The following is a 17,950-nucleotide window of genomic DNA, read 5'->3' on the forward strand; positions in this document are numbered from 1 at the left end:
ACAGCGCTGAGCAGCAGCGCGAGGTTTAACTGAGGTACAAGCAAGAGGAACTTCAAATATCACAGGACTGTGGTCAGAAAGCACAGCATCACAAATCTCTATTTTAAAAACAGAAAAACCATGAGATAAAACAAGATCAAGTGTGTGTCCATGTTCATGTGTGGGACCAGTCACACATTGCACAAGATTAAAAGACTCAGTAAGGTTTAAAAAGCCCTTTGCCATGGGTATATCAGGACAACACACATGAATATTAAAATCCCCAACAGTAAGAACACGATCATATTTTGGCATGAATTCAGCCAAGAAGTTGGCAAAGTCACTCACAAAGTTCTTATTGTATTTTGGAGGCCGATAAACCACTGCACACAACACTGTGTGGGAGCAGCCCAGCTCAAACACAGACAGTTCAAAGCAGGTGAATGACGGGGTTGACAGCTGCTTTCATTTAAAATGACTTTTAAAAATAGTAGACACTCCTCCTCCTCGACCCAACAAACAGCAGCAATCGCCAGGTAGAAGATCTGAGAAGATGCTGCACTCACCGGCGCTCAGCCACAACTCGCACACACAGAGAAAATCCAGTCCTCGGAATGTGAAGAAATCCTTCAGGATAAAAGTTTTGTTCGCTAGGACACTGGGGCGTGCAGCCCGGATCACAGCTGACCCTTCTCACCCTGGACACAGTCTGTTTGACCTGCTCCCCTCAGGCAGGAGGCTCCGGTCCATTCGCACCAGAACCTCTCGCCATAGGAACAGTTTCTTCCACTCTGCTATTGGACTCATGAACAATAACCATATGACTGTTCGCACCACAAACACATGACCCTACACGGTGTTCACTGCATCATTCCATTTTTGCACTGATCACCACCTGCATTCATGTATATATCTATCTACTTAGCACTTTTAATTTTTATTTTTATGTTTATTTAAGCGTTGTCTGACAGTATGTTTTGCACTAAGTACACAGCAATTTCCTAATGCTGTAAACCTGCTCAACATTTGGCAATAAAACCCTTTCTGATTCTGATTCTGACCTAGCATTTACCAGGCCAATCCTGGCAGTAAGCGGCGGATCCCCATCGCTAGCCGTCCTAGAAGCCCAACACAGAGGCCGCAGGTTCCGCAGATTCACACCACGCCGGCGGGAACGAGGAGAGCAGCGTCTTCGGGGCTGGAACATCCCATCCAGGCCGATGATGGGTACCAGCCAGGCACCAACAGGTTCCAACAATCGCCGAGAGAAACAGAAGGTTGGCACTGCTCCGTGTTTTCTGGATAAGGGCTTAAGAGACCACCTTAAGAAGCTTTTAGCTTCACCAGGCAGCCAGCCCGGCGACCCCAGCAACGGCACTTTTGCCGGAGTGGTGGAGCTGGAACATGGCACAGATGAGCTGGGATCTCTGATAGTAGCGGGGGAAATATTTTATGTCCAGCTTGGTTCCACTTTCCCCAATCTTTGGCAGAAGGTCGGAGATCCAGTAGAGTTTGGCGATCATACGCCAAGAAAGAGTTGGTATTTATTACAATAGTCAATAAAATCAATACAAACAAACATAACACTGGCAGTGACAGACGGCAAGCCACACACAGCGGCGCCATCTTGATACTTCTTGTTTTGACGCTTTCTGTCAAATGAAACCAGCCTGGCCTTTCTTCTCTAAACACTTCGCTAACAAGGCATTTTAATTCAGAGTAGAGCCTCTAACTGCATCAGTTTTTTTCCCTCTAAAAGCATGTCACCCTTTTCAAATGCATTAAAGCAGTTGACCTAAACAGCTGAAAGAGAGATGTGAAACTTTTGTGTGAAAGCAGTTCAGCTATTTTTGGGTGTGGTTTTATTGCAACGCTAAAGACCTTTGATAAACAATGTTGCTACAAACTTTCTGTTTGTTCAAATGTCAGGAAAGAAAACTTCCCCCTGTCTCATACAAGATACTAGAAACAGTGAAACAATGAAAAATGTCATTGTATTCAAACTAAAATCACTTTTGTGTTTTATATAAAACTTGATGGAATTAATTTCAGAGAAACATACTGTTAATGGAAAATTGTACTGAGTAGTCAGTATAAGCTTTTAATGATATAAGTTTACTTGTGATAGAATACTGCATGATGACCTTTTACTTGCTTAGAACTGATTGTTCTTTATAAAACGTGTTCTGATATTTCTATCTGAATCTTCCCACAGCGATAGTAAGAAGTCGAACAAGCAGACAAGCAGTTCTGACCTCCCACACACACACACACACACACACACACACACACACACACACAATCACATACGCACATGCTCACGTCACTGAACAAATGTATTCATTTTTCTTGTGTATAAATAAAGACAAGTGCAAGAACAGAGCGCACACTTCACAGGGCCCCCACTCTGATGTGAGCGCTCTGTGACCGCCCTTGCAAGTAAAAACTGCAGCGTGTGTGTCTTCACTCTTAGACTCTCAGCTGAAGAAGTGTCATTTAGAATAAATCTCTTGACACATACCTTATACCATAGCTCCAATGATTTTATTATTTTTGTTTTTTGCGTTACTCATATAAGACCAGCAAGAGGAAAGTTTTGTAAATAACGTCTCTCTTAATCTTTGAATCAATGAAGTCATTTCATATTTGTTGTTAGTGCTGAAATCTTCCTTTGGTGCAGACTTTATCCGTTACCTGCAACATTTGTCTTCAAAGGGTGCATGGCTGCAGTTTTAATCACTTTCATTAAATAATTGTAATTATTCTTCTAAAAATCTGCAATCTTGGACATTATGTAATCAAAACAAGTAGATCAGGTTTCACAGCTTCTTTTAAAACTTTACTATCACGTTACTATCTGCTGACAGCTTATACAACATGAATTTTACTTCTCTCTCAACTGCAGGCTCTCTGTCTCCTGTTGGTTCGAGGTTGAGGTAGACACAACAAAAAATCTAGAATCACATACTGAAAACAGTGTCTGATCATGTCTGCTAAAGGACAGTGCACAGCAGCTTCCTGCATACAGTGGCAGGCAGTCTATGTAGCAAACAAAACAAATAGGGGCTGATGGGATGCAGATGCAGGCGAAAGTATAGAGGAAATAGAAATAAAAACAGGAAGCAGCACTAGCACCAGTCAAACAGGGAAATGAGTTTATCTGTTGGTAGTATAAATAACATGAGTTTCTGGTTGCTTTTGTGTTGCACGTCTTTTTACTGCTGATTGCAGTGCTGGATCCTTCAGGGTGCCAAGGTCCAGATTCTGTAATTAAAAGTACAGATATAAAATAACTGAACTGGCTTAAAGGTGCAAGCATCAGAATATTTAAACATTACAGCATACTGTATAAAAAAGCGCCCACCTCAAATTGTTCTGGATTCGTATTTTCATGTTCTTTAGCTGATAATTCAAAGACATGATCATCAATTAAGTGAACAATACAGTGACATTAAAAGCTAAGACTTTGCTCTTATTGTTTTCGTGGCAACATCTGTATTTTTTCATATGGTTGACGTGTCACCAAATATGAGAAACACAGAGTTCAAGTAAAAAGTACCTGTTTTCCCATGTTGAACAGCCAGACCAGTGATGAGCATTAAGAGGAAACCAGACAGAACACCCAGGGTGACACTCATCAGCTTTGCTACTTCGTGAGCCTCTAATACAAAAATAAAGGTAAAAAGCGACACGGCTGAAATTTATTGTACATTCAAATGTTTCTAATCATCTGCACAATAAAAGAAATGTTAACTTACGTTGGGAGATGCAGTCCATGTCATCCTGAGGCTCATCGATGCCTATTCAAAAATAAAGCCTTGATTTTATTAGTCCTCATTTCTATAACCTTAATCTATAACCACCATAGTCTATGTATACAGAGTGTTGACAATAAGCGGCTCAAACGCTCAAAAGTTTGGTTATACTTTACGAGTGTTGACAATAATTACATTGCATTTGTAATATAAACAGAAAGCAATAACCGAAGAATGAGGAGGCAAAGACTTTACAATAATCTTACCTCCAACCTTTAATTGCATGACGCTTAAATTTAGACGTCCCTCTGAGAGAAATCCACAGAAATACAGCCCAGAGTCAGACACATCCACTTGTTTGATTTTGAGGAAGACATCAGAGGTGTTTTTTGTCATTTCAAATTTTCCAGTTTGCAATTCAGCATTGGACTTAACACTTGTAGCAGCCATAACAGCGATAGAGTTGACTGTGGTTCCGTTGACCAGTCTGAACCAGAAAGTCGTAACGTCATTTTTGGAAGTCTTGGTGCACTGCAGAGTGACATTTTCACCTGCCTGCACCTCTGAGGTCTGAAACTCAGAACCTGAGACAGCAATCCAGCCTGAAACAATGGAAACAATGAGATGTTTAATTGCTTCAAAAGAACATGATGCTAAACATGTTAGTGTAAAGTTACTAATCAGCAATTCTGTTTAAATTATTATAGGTTAAAAATGCAATAATAGATTAGCTAATGATGTCAAAGAGTAATAGAGTAAACTTACAGAAACAAGAAAGAGCTAAAGCTGTTTTCACGTTCATCATCGTGCACATGACTGCTGCCCTGCAATGTCCGCAGATGGTGTGTTCACCAGGAAGGGTGCTCTCGGTGTGATAAATGTGGTAGAGGTGGGAGTTTTGTGTTGCTTTCAAAGCTAAGTAAAGTAAAGTAAAATTTTATTTATATAGCACCTTTCAAGATAAAAATCACAAAGTGCTTTACAGAGGCAGAAAACAGACATTAAAATCCAAAACAAAACAAAATTAACCAAAAGCGAGTTTAAACAGAAAGGATTTTAACTGCTTTTTAAAAGACATGACTGAGTCCACAGATCTCAAACTCAAAGGGAGCGAGTTCCAGAGTCTGGGAGCCACTGATACAAACGCTCTGTCACCTTTTGTTTTTAACCTTGTATACGGGACAACCAGCAACCCCTGGTCACAGGACCTCAGGGACCTGCTGGGGTGATAAGAAAGAAGAAGATCACTTAAGTAAGTTGGAGCTACACTGTGCAGGGCCCTATAAGTCATGATTATGATCTTAAATTGGACCCTGAACTTGACAGGGAGCCAATGCAGCTGAATCAGGAGGGAGTGGAATGGGAGTGTTTGTGATGCTTTGTCAGAAGCCTAGCAGCAGCATTCTGAACGCCCTGCAGCCGTTCAGGAGGCATTACTTAAGCAAGTAAACAAGGAATTACAATAGTCTAAGCGGGATGAAACAAAAGCATGAATAATCATTTCCAATTCGGAACGTGACACAATGGGACTCAGCTTAGCGATATTTCTTAAATGGTAAAAACAAGAGCGAACCAAAGATTTAACATGTGTGTCCAGCGTCAGAGCTGGATCAAATGTAACACCAAGGTTCCTAATGGATGATTTAATATAAGAAGCAAGAGGGCCTAGATTTTTAACCACGTGGGGAACAAATTTCTCAGGAGCAAAGACAATGATTTCCGTTTTATCAGCATTTAGTTGAAGGTAGTTACCAGCCAGCCAATCTCTAACGGAATCTAAGCAGGACTGCAAGATTTGGAGCTTAGAAACATCAGGTGGCCTAAAAGAGATATATAGTTGAATATCATCTGCATAACAATGATATGAAATATCAGAGAAAGAGCTAAGAAGTTGCAGAAGAGGGAGTAAATACAACAAAAACAATAACGGTCCCAAGACAGAGCCCTGAGGCACCCCATAGGCGAGAGAGCTGACAGCGGATCTGAACTTAGAGGTAGCCACAAAGAAAGATCGATTAGACAAATAGGATTTAAACCATTCCAATGCGGTACCCGATACACCCACCCAGTGGTTTAATCTATCTAACAAAATAAGATGATCAACGGTGTCAAAAGCAGAGGTCAGATCCAGCAACATCAAAACAGTGCACTCTCCAGCATCATAATTCATCAAAATATCATTAGACACTCTAAGAAGTGCAGTTTCGGTAGAGTGAGCCTTACGAAAGCCAGATTGAAATTTATCAAGAACGTTGTGTTCATCTAGAAAATCCGTGAGTTGCTTGGCCACAACCTTTTCTAAAATCTTGGCAATAAAAGGCAGTTTTGAGATGGGTCTGTAACTGGAAAGCAAAGAAGGATCAAGTTTAGGTTTTTTTAAAAGTGGGTGAATGACAGCACTTTTACAGTAAACAGGGACTTGACCAGAGAGTAGAGATGCATTAACAATTTTAAGAACACTAGGACCAATAGACTCAGAAACATTTTTAAGTAAAGACCCAGATAAAATATCAAGGGGGCAAGAGGATGATCTCATTGAAGTGACCAGCTTCAACAACTCAGGTAAAGACACTGGTGAAAATCTTTCAAATATGACAGGCTTAAATAAAATCGGAACAGGCAAATGGTACATGGAGGGAGAGATGTTGCTCCTTACATTGCTAACCTTTTCAACAAAGAAGGAAAGAAAATTTTCACAGTCTTCATTCGAAGAAATAGGGACAGCAGCAGAAACCGGAGCAACAATATCCCTAACTGTGTCAAATAGAACCTTAGGGTTACCTCTGCTCCTAGAGACTAGGTTTGAAAAATAAGCAGCCCTTGCATCACGAATTGAAGAGTTAAAAGAAACTAAAAGGTCTTTTAAATGAAAGAGATGAACCTGTAAACGAGTCTTTCTCCACAAACGCTCAGCTTTACGACAGACACGCTTTAAGCTGCGAATGCTGTCATTTATCCAGGGCGAGGGTTTTGTAACGGGGGCTAGTCTAGTTTTAATAGGACAAATATTATCGATAATAGAAAGACAGTAATTATTAAAAAGATTTGTTAATAAATCAACATCATTAGAAGCAGGCAGAACCAAATTAAAAACGTCAGAAAATTTAGCAGCAGTAGAAGAATCTAAGACGCGCGAGCTAAGAGCACGACGCTCAGGAGGAGGCGGCAAATAAAAAGACAAATTAAATATAATACAATGATGGTCCGAAATAAAAATATCCTCAGAACTAATACAGTCCATGGTTAAGCCAATAGTAAAAACAAGGTCCAGAGTGTGCCCTTTGGTGTGAGTGGGGCCAGATACATGCTGTGTGAAATGAAAAGAGTCCATGATGCTAAGAAAACCTCTGGCAAAGAGGTCAGAGTCATCATCAATGTAGGAGTTTTCTTTGCGTTCAGCTGACACCATCACTCACTTTTAGTAAACTGACTTAAAGTAAAATGACCTGGGTAAACTTTCTTTTTATTTTTTAACAGCCCTCTGTATCTTTAGTATCATTATTACATCCATACAATATTGATTGTAAATAAGGTTAGCACGTTGTTAAAGCAGGCCATAGAAAAGGCATCATACTCTATGACCTAAATGCGTTTAGGTCATAGAGTCATGATACACGTGTTTAGTCTTAAAGTGTTATTTCAAGGTTATTTTTTTGTCTTTATTTTAAAGAAGAAGAAGGAGGATGTTTCAGTTTATGCTGGCAGTTTGTTACAATGCTGATAGTGTCAGGGTTGGCTGATTAGCAGGACTCAGAACACAATGGGTTAAAAAATGGGAGGTAGTTTTATTGCTGTAAAGTTAGAAACCATAGCTAAACACAAAACATTGGAACTGGAAACAAAAAGCTAGAAACCACAAGCTACGAACAAGGAGTAGCGATGGAAACAAGGGGAACTAGGAAACACACAGTAACATAAACGGCACGACAATAAGCAGAGGAAAACAGGGAACACAGCTGCAAATAATCAAGCCAACAGGATAGTAGGAAGCAAAACTGAACATAGGATGAGAGCCTGTCAAAATAAAACAGGAAACACACGGAGACGCAGACCAAGACACGCAAGCTATGTCGTAATTCATAGAACTCATCTTTTGGAGGACGCGGCTTTCAGTGTCTACGCGGGCCGAATCCTTCGAAGACCGAGAAGATCGGAAGTGTTAGGCGGTGAAATGGGACGGTCCAGCCTTCAGGTTTCTGAAGCTGTCTCAGTGGAGTTTAATAAAATCAACCGTTTACACAGTTTACACAGTTTACACAGCTACATTCTTAAAATATCTTAAAAGTTTATTTTGTGACCCAGAAAGAGTAATATTACAACTATGCAGCTGCGGCCATTGTTGACAACTTGAACTGGCAGGGCCGTGCTATGAATTCTGGGATAGTTTGGACCATGAATGATACACCCGACCCATCCTTCAAATCTGGGGGAACGAAGGACACATTTATCAGCCGCATTTGGAAGAGTTTACAAATTTTGACAACCTTCGTCACCTGGCTGTGACGTAATCGGCCTTTAAATGCGGCCTCCAAAGGATGTGGCCTATGAATTGGGAAACACGTACAGATTTGACACTTGGGGAAGAAACAGGCATGGGTGATAGACATGACAGGCTGGGGAGAACACAGACGACACCAAAACAACCAGAGCACAAAAGGGAACAGATTAAATGAACAAGACACTAAGAACTAGAAAAACTAATGATTAAAGTAGGAAGAACAAGAAAACTAAACAATACCAAATGAGAACTGGGAAACATAGAAACTCTGGGTCACAGACTGGGAAACATGACAGATAGTCACAGTCAAAGAGTCCTTGACTTAAGTCAACACTTTTATGACAACAAAAGACATGCTGTTATATGATGGAGTTGGGTTTTAACTTCTATTTGATTTACAAATGAAAAAAAAAATGTAATTAAAAAAAAGAATACATGATCAAATAATGCCACCTACAAAGGACAGAAGGTCACTGAAAAAACTGTTCTCCATCATGGACAGCCCATCATACCCACTCCACTGTGGTCTGAAACTTACAACCTAAGACAGAAAATCCAGCCTGAAACAGTGGAAACAACAAGATGTTTACTCGTTTCAAATGAATATGATGTAAAAATCTGTTAGTTTGTTATAAAGTTACTTTACAGCCACCACCTACATGCTTAACAGCTGGTACATAGTTTGAAAGACTCACCAGTCCTCCAAACATACCTGAGTTTTTGTCTTATCTGCCCATAAGACCTTTCTCCTGAGAGCATTTGTTCTTTATTCTTCTGATAACTTGTTAGCCACTAAAAAATATTTTAAAAACTTGTCAAAATGAACATGCTTTCCTCTCCAACAACGCAACTCCAACATCCCACCCCCACCAACCATCTCCCTTTAAAGAGAGCCAAGTCTACCACAGTGAAACCTAAAAACCAAACACTTAGGGACAGAGAAACAGAGTGTGGTGGTCCACATCAAGGCTACACAAATCAATAGAGCTTGAACACCAACAACAAAAACCCACATGAGCCCCAAGTGTTCAGTTTCTGTAATTAATCGTTATTAATCGCAATTACTTGATCAATAACCTGGTTGCAATTACATTTTAACTTTAGATTTGAGCTTGTAACTGACAGTTATGCAATATAATGAAGTAAATGCAGAATAAAAACAGAGAATGTATACTTAAATTCAAAGAGAATTTGAATAGTTTTCTTCAATCTTTTAGCACAGGTTCTCAACTGTGAAAGACAATTTTTTTAAAAACCTGTATACTAATAGGTAAATATACACTGATATATAATAGTTATATATTAGTGCTGTCAAACAATTAAAATGTTTATTCAGATTCATCACAGGGTTACTGTGAATTAATTTTGATTAATCTTACATTCGACTGTGCAATGATCACTGTGCAATAGCTGCTGTTCCAACAGACAACACCACAGAAGATGGCTGATGCCACCACAGAGTCAAAAAAGGTCTTCAGGAGCACCCGCTGCACTCCAAAAGTTTCCTGAACAGGTAGAGTCTGCTCTGACCCTTCCATTAATGAGCATCAGCATCAGAGTCCACTATCCCACTGTCAGTTCCCCGGACGCTCACTGGTGTCGGTGTGGAGGGTGTGCACCTGTGGAAATCCACCATCAGCATCAGCATGATGGTAAGAATTTCCAGCCATGGAAAAGAAAGTTCCTTTATTCCCACTGTATCCACACAATGGATATAAAGGAGCTGTTAAATTTTGCTTTTTGGCCAATCCTTGTGATAAGACTGTCCATTCAGTACTGATGTCTTTGCAAAGGCTTCAACAATCTTTCAATAAATATCTGAAAAACAGTTTTGGTTTTGGTTCTAGGTTTGTTTTTTTCACATCACATGCCTTATCCAGTCTGACATGTACTTGCAGCAATGCTCTCTAAATGTGATGATTAACCTTTACAAGCTCATTGAGTATGAAGAACAATTTAAAAGTAAAACTCTGATCTGACTCAAAGAGACTGTTTGGGAAGAGCAACATCCTGCTTGAGTACTCAGATTATGTACTTGGTATGCTCAGAAAGTCAAGTATGACACTTACTATTTTCAGTTGTAGCTATCTTTATTACAAAAGGAAATGGTAGAAGTATTTTTAGTGGTGAAACTGGTTTCAGTAGAAGGTGTAGCTGTATACAGTCTTAATGTGAGAACTGCATGATAAAAATGGACGTTATAAAAGTCCATGTGCAGTTCAAAACATGTGCAGTGATAACCACACTTAGTTTTTGGTGCTTTGTGTCAAATTAAACCAGCCTGGCCTTTCTTTTCTAAACTCTGTTGCTAACAAGGCATTTTGATTCAGAGTAGAGCCTCTTACTGGATCAGAGTTTATCCTCTAAACGCATGTCACGTTTTTCTAACCGATTTGGATGTTTTCTTTAAACTTGATTGACACTCTTGATCTGAGGCAAATGTATTAAAGCAGTTGACCTAAACAGCTGAAAATGAGATGTGTAAAACTTTTGTGTGAAAGAAGTTCAGCTATTTTTCTGTGTGGTTTTATTGTAACGCTAAAGGCCTTTCAGTGGCTTTCAATTTATTGATACACAGCGTTGCTACACACTTTCTGTTTGTTCAAATGTCAGGAAAGAAAACGTCCGCTTTTCTCATACAAGTTACTAGAAACTGTGAAACAATTACTAATGCCAGTGTATTCAAACTAAAATCAATTTTTGTGTTTTATATAAAACTTGATGGAATGAATTTCGGAGAATCATACCTTATACCATACCTCCAATGATTTAATTATTTTTGTTTTTTGCATTGCTCATATAAGATCAGCAAGTAGAGAGTTTTGTAAATAACGTCTCTCTTATTCTTTGAGTCAATAAAGTCATTTCATATTTGTTGTTAGTGTTGAAATCTTCCTGTAGTGCAGACTTTATTTGTTACCTGCAACATGTGTCTTCAAAGGGTGCATGGCTGAAGTTTCAATCACTTTCATTAAACAATTATTTAATTATTCTAATAGGTCTGCAAAGTCTGACATTATGTAATCAAAACAAGTAGATCAGGTTTCACAGCTTCTATTTAAACTTTGCTGTAAAAGTTACTATCTGCTGGCAGCTTAAACAACATGAATTTTACTTCTCTTTCAACTGCAGGCTCTCTGTCTCCTGCTGGTTCGAGGTTGAGGTAAACACAACAAAAAAATCTAGAATCACATACTGAAAAAAGTTTCTGATCATGTCTGTTAAAGGACAGTGCACAGCAGCTTCCTGCATACAGTGGCAGTCAGTCTATGTAGCAAACAAAACAAACAGGGGCTGATGGGATGCAGATGCAGCCGAAAGTATAGAGGAAATAGAAATAAAAACAGGACTGTGGTATAAGTGTCACACTGTGCTAAATAATTCGTAGAAGAAGTGCTGAGATAAAGTTTAAAAACTAGCTGAGGACCTGCTTGCTATATTAACTCTCTCTTGTCAGGTGAGGAACATAGGTACTGCAGAAAATGGACAAGAAACAGAAACATAAGCAGAAATTAGTATTAGCTACAACAAAACATGGCAATGAATTTTAAAATAAAAAAGGGAATGATGAGACACGGACATTATGCACAGTCATAAAAGGATTCTAGACTCCCATCCTGAAAAAAAGTGAAGATTATTCTTTCTTCACGGAGGCAGAGTCTAAATTCCATAAAAGAATGTACACATCAAACTGGACTAATACTACAAGCATCAAAATATTTAAACATTAAAACCAGTATAAAATGGACCCCAACTGTTGTTTCAGATACTTGTCTTCTTCTTCTTTAGTTGCTAATCTAAAGAGAAAGTATAACTGATCAGTTAACAAAGTCATGTGGTGACATTAAAAGCTAAAACTTTGGTCTGTTTTTGCAGCAACATTCATATTTTTTCCATTTGTAGGTTCTAGATCTAAAAAATGTCTGTCTGAATGTTCTTTGTTTAAACAACCAAACCAGCACAGATCGTTAAGAGGAAAATAGTCAGACCACCCAGCTTAACACTCATCAGCTTTGAGTGAGTAAATAAAAATTGTGAGATCCCTTAAACTTCTGGGTAAGAAGGAATTTCAAGATGCCTAACCTGAAAGTTTAAGATATCCATCCATCCATTCTTTTCTGTTTCGCAAGGGAGCTGGAGCCTATCCCAGCTAACATAGGGCGAGAGGCAATGTATACTCTGAACAGGTTGTCACAGGACTAACACATGTAGACAGATAAACAACACTAACATACATTCACCAATTAACCTAACCCCACTAACTGTCTTTGGTCTGTGAGAGGAAGCCCGAGGACCCAGAGAAAACCCACGCAAACACGGAGAGAACATGCTACCCTCCCAGGTGGTGGCATCGAACTCAGGACCTTTTTGCTGTGAGGCAATAACTAAACCACTGTACAGCCAAGTTTGAGATAATTATCAAAATTTATGAAATGATTGCCTGAAATTTAACCTAAGGATGGAAAAAATACTGTTCAAAGTGCTAATATTGGAAAAAATAAATACATGAAAAGTTATCATTGAATTAATTCAGTTCAGTTAAATTCAATTACATTTTTTCATTGTTTGTTTATAGGACTAATTACAGTATTTATATCACTAAACTGTATACATGAAACCTGCAAGTTAGACTATGGAGCTGTCGACTGAGTGGTGGAGTCTTTTTCGATTATCAAGTGGGCGCCCTCCTTCCTTGATGTTTCCCTGATAAGCCCACCACGTCTCTGGAAGGTTTAGCGGTCAATCCCAGTGTCCCAGGCTCACCCCCAAAACACCATCTACCCAGTTGAAGCCTGGCTGAAGTCCGGCAAGTGTTTATGTTCCTTACTAGGGCTGGGACAACGCATCGATGTAATCAATTACGTCGACGAGTAAAATACATCGATGTAAAAAAATGTCGATGCGTCGTCACTTTCAAAACAGACATGGCGGCAGCGAGTAGCGGCAACATGAGTGAGGCAGCCGCAGTCGACTTAAATTACTCCACCCGAACACGCAGTTCTACAGTATGGGGATATTTTAACAGAAAAGGAAGTGATTCAGTCATTTGCTTTGTAAGGTGGAAATGGCCTATCATAAAAGCACGACGACTATGCACTAGCACCTCAAACGACGGCATCCAGGAGCAGCTTCTGAAAAGGACAAACCACCGTAAGTTTTCAACTTTTTTACTAACGCTGGTTTTTACCCTTTAATTCATCCAGACACCCCCCCCCACGTAGACATACACTCACTCATAGACACAGAGATAAACACCCAACCTCCGTAAATGCAAAACTCATTTAAGCTGCTTAGCAGTAACATATAGCAGCTGCTGTTTAGTTGGTTTTTATTTGTGGCCCATGCTGGCAAAATGAGTCGGAATGCGCGCAGGCTGATTATGAGAATCGGCAAAAGACGAAAATGTGAGACAGCGAATTGGCCGCAGGAAAAATGTTAACAAGGATAATGCACCACCTGCTAAACGTAGCCGTCGTGCACACTATTACAACATTGTTAATGTGCTTGCAAAAGCAAAATGACAACGAACTCTTGATTTGTCAAGTTTAATGTCTTTCATCCTATTTGAACACTGTTTTTATACATAATGCTTCTCTAGCTTGATCTTATAGGTCAAAGTTATGCCATCTAATGACTAGAAAGCATTGCACCAGTAAAAGTGACATCAGCTATGGCTGTTTAAACGTTATTTTTTGTAAATATTTTTCCATAAGAGCCAGAGCAATAGAAAGGTCCAACGGGTTAGTGCTGCTTAGTCCTGTACTATTTTGATTTGCTTTTTTGTAATGTAATAACACGATGGCTGCATATCATAGAATGTTCAACATTGGTGATTATCATTAATCTCTTACTGTTATGCTATGAAGGCACATGGCATAACAGTAAGGCACATACATGGTTTATATTTTTATATATATATAACAACCAGATCCTTATCAAATTATTTTGATATTATGCTTTCCATATAATTATTTTGTAATTATTCGAATTTATCTGTGTGCTGTGTGTGATTTATGATTTCAGGAACAAACAGAAAAGTCTGGAGGACTACTGTCAGAGAAGAAATACACCATGCACCCCCCAGGAGGTGGCTGTACTTACCGAGAGCATCTTATCTATGATTTTAAAAGACATGAGACCACTTGCTGTGGTTGACGGTGAGGGATTCAAAGAAATACTGACCACTTTCCAACCAGGTTACACTCTGCTGTCTAGGTGTCATTTTAAAAGCATGATGGAGAGAAAGTATGAAACTTCAGTGGAGAAACTAAGGAATGTACTAAAAAAGGCCACATCCAAAATCTCCCTTACCACTGATGCTTGGACAAGTCTGGTCACAGAGTCCTACTTAGGGGTAACTTGTCATTTCATTAATGACAATTGGGACCTTCTCTCCTTCACTTTAGCAACACTGAAGAGCGCCACACTGCAGAAAACCTTGCCTCCTGGGTGGAGAAGGTGGCAGAAAAATTCCACATTTCCTTGCATAATGTCCTTGCCATTGTACATGATAATGCAAGTAACATAGTTGCAGCTCTCCACATCCTGAAAGAGAAGTTTGGAGTGGTGTCCTATCGGTGTGCCGGGCATACACTGCAACTGGTTGTAAACCATGCACTGAAAGACCCCAAGATTAATAAGGCACTATCAGCTGCACGGGGCCTTGTAAAGCACATCAGGAAAAGTGAGCCAGCTAGCACCAAACCTAAGCAGAAGCAAAAACAGATGGGTACAGCTGAGCATAAACTAATCCAGGATGTCGCTGTCAGATGGAACAGTTCATACTACATGATTGAATGTCTGTTGGAACAGAGATGGCCAGTGGTTGCGACGCTTTCGGCTCCAGAAGTCACACAGCGTGGGAAACAGCACCTAGATCTGAAAAGTGATCACTGGATTCTTCTGGATGAATTGAAGGAGGTGCTCAAGCCTTATGAGCAAGCCACTAATGTTCTTAGTGGACAGTCCTATGTCACAGTCTCTGTTCTCCCCCCCCCTGCTGAAAGTTCTCCTGAAATCCACCCAAAACAAATCATTTGATTCTGCTGCAGTGAACTCTTTCCAGAACAGTGCAGAAGAGGAAATCTTGTATAGGTGGCAGCCAGAGGTATCTGCATTTCAAGCAGATGGGAAAAATGTGTCACTCATTGCTGCTGCCCTCGATCCATGTTTTCATAAACTGAAATTCCTTTCTCCAGAAGATGCTCTGAAACTGCAAGTAAGAGTACAGAGGGAGGCACTTGATCTCAAAAGGGAGCAGAAATCACAGCTACAGCAGGAAAATGTGGGACAGGAAGCCTCAGCAAGTCCCCCAACAAAGAAGAGATCTGTGTTGGACACTTTGTTGGGTACAGATTCTGAGGAGGAAGATTGTAATGAAAACACTGACCAGGGTGGGGATGGAGAAAATGGGCGGTGAGGAAAGAAGTACTGTTGTATTTTGGGGAAGCCCCTATTCCAAGGGATAATGACCCCCTTACATGGTGGAAGAATAATGCAACAAGATTCCCCACACTGGCTACTTTAGCCAAATCATATCTGGCTGTACCTGCCACATCAACACCATCTAAAAGGCTTTTTTCAGTTGCTGGAAACATTGTCACCAAAAAAAGGGCAAGCCTGACTGCTGAGCATATAGAAATGCTAACATTCCTCCACTCCAATGCATAACTACTTCATGTGATGAACGTGATTGAACACACACACAGAAATAGGAGAGAAGGCAGCAAAATGGATATTTTGTTAACGAAGAGCACTTTTTTTGCAGAGAGCAAAGTAAATGTTACGTTTTATTTCTTCAAAGACGCCATTGCTGCTGTTTATATTTTATTAATTATTTGTTATGATTTCCTTTATTCATATTTGTTTTGCACAACATTAAATTTTTTGTTAAAAACAGAAGATTGTACTACAATTTTATTGTGGATTTCGTTTTTGTTAAATCAGCTCATTGTGAAACCTGGCCCCACCCTATCATGTGATTTCCTGAGGTCAGATGGCCCAGGATGTGAGTGGGCGTCAAGGCGTCTGGGAAGGGATCTCAAAACTGGATTTTAGATGGCAGACAGTTGGTGTCGTAAGCCACCGCCTCTGTTCAAAGATGGTCGCTCACAATGGACATAAATGGCTTCCTTTACTCCTCTTTCAAACCATCTGTCCTCTCTGTCCAAAATGTGAACACTGGCATCCTCGAAAGAGTGACCTTTATCCTTTAGATGCAGATGGACCGCCCAGTCTTGTCCCATGGAGGTGGCTCGTCTATGTTGTGCCATGCGCTTGTGAAGTGGCTGTTTGGTCTCTCCAATGTAGAGGTCTGGGCATTCCTCGCTACACTGTACAGCATACACCACATTGTTAAGTTTGTGTTTAGGGGTTTTGTCTTTGGGATGAACCAGTTTCTGTCTGAGTGTGTTGCTGGGTCTGAAATGCACTGGGATGTCGTGCTTGGAGAAAACTCTCCTGATTTTCTCTGATACACCGGCTACACAGGGGATGACAATGTTGTTGCGTCTGTCTTTCTTATCCTTGCACCACTTGTGGGGAACACCCCCGCATCACTGTGATTATGGCCACTTAGACAACCAAAGAAAGTGTTGAAAGTGCTGTATGTGTGAATAGTTTGTGTTTTCATTTAAGTTCATTTCAGACAACACACCTGTTAACATGTAATGTGTACCTTACTCAGTGTTGATACCTTCATTATAACTTAATAGATAACTTGTCAATGATTAGATCAGAGCTACATTTCTCAAATCTTAAACTGTTGAGTTGAACCTCTTAGCCGTCACTCACTCTAGCCTTAAATTTCTAATTTCTAAGCTGACAGCAGAGGGACTGGATATGATCCCTAGCAACAGTCACAGCCATAGAGGTTTTTATTTTGGGGGCAGAGTAAATCATTTGCTATTCAGAAGGTTGGTGACTCCTCCAGTCTTAATGCTGTCGGGTGCACATGTTTGTTCTTAGATGCAAAAATTAAAATATTGAATGTAGTGTGAGTGTGGCTTGTTATAAAATGTGTTTAGAGTAGAAAAGTGCTTTTATGTTTTCAGGTATTTTGAGGCTGAGTTTCCCTTTTTGTAAGCTCAAAATAAATAAAAGAAAACTCTCAGAGTGTTGATGTATTTGGTTGATGTTTAAGTTTTGCAGTAGTTAGTATGTTTTTTTAATCATTTCAAAAGTTTAAACATGTCTTTCTTGAAAAAGCTAAAGGCAACATTGATAAAATTATCAGAGTAATTCTCACGTCAACCAATACCTTTCAAATCTGAGCAAAACATTCCCAAGTTTATTTGCAACATATCCTGCTGTGAATTCTTTATCTTGTGACAAGTGCATGGTGCATTCAGTCTGTCTAAGGATTTAAGAGTTGAACATGCATGCATTTCTCCTGTTGTTTAGAGATATTTACACCAGAAGTCTCAATAGGAATAAAGAGAAACCAAAAAATGGAATAGATGGGAGTTAGACCTAAAAAGTCCTGCTTGTGAATTCATACTGCAGTGTGCTGCTCTCTGCTAATAGAAGTTAGTGGAATACACCCAGATGTCTCATTCTTTCTCTTTCTCGACATGACATCAATTATTTGACAGTATATAACAATATTTATTTAATTACCTTTTGAATCTCAAGGTTTAAATAATTTGATCGTCTATATTGTTTTCAGAGTCTACAGTAAAAATAGTGAGAGATTGGGTAGTTTTTTTTTTTATATACA

The 17,950-nt window shown here is 39.6% G+C and overlaps 1 protein-coding gene across 1 annotated transcript; it reads right to left on the reverse strand.

Annotated features, from left to right (window-relative positions):
- Window positions 1-2,525: 2,525 nt before the first annotated feature.
- Window positions 2,526-5,019, reverse strand: LOC120437802. Its single transcript, XM_039608356.1, has 6 exons — window positions 4,500-5,019; window positions 4,001-4,336; window positions 3,738-3,779; window positions 3,539-3,640; window positions 3,344-3,381; window positions 2,526-3,243 (listed from the first exon to the last, which is right to left on the reverse strand). The coding sequence occupies exons 1-6, from the start codon at window positions 4,546-4,548 to the stop codon at window positions 3,136-3,138; spliced, it is 675 nt and encodes a 224-aa protein (XP_039464290.1). The 5' UTR covers window positions 4,549-5,019; the 3' UTR covers window positions 2,526-3,135.
- Window positions 5,020-17,950: the final 12,931 nt, after the last annotated feature.

The sequence above is a fragment of the Oreochromis aureus genome, linkage group 3 (assembly GCF_013358895.1).
Source record: "Oreochromis aureus strain Israel breed Guangdong linkage group 3, ZZ_aureus, whole genome shotgun sequence".
NCBI lineage: Eukaryota > Metazoa > Chordata > Actinopteri > Cichliformes > Cichlidae > Oreochromis > Oreochromis aureus.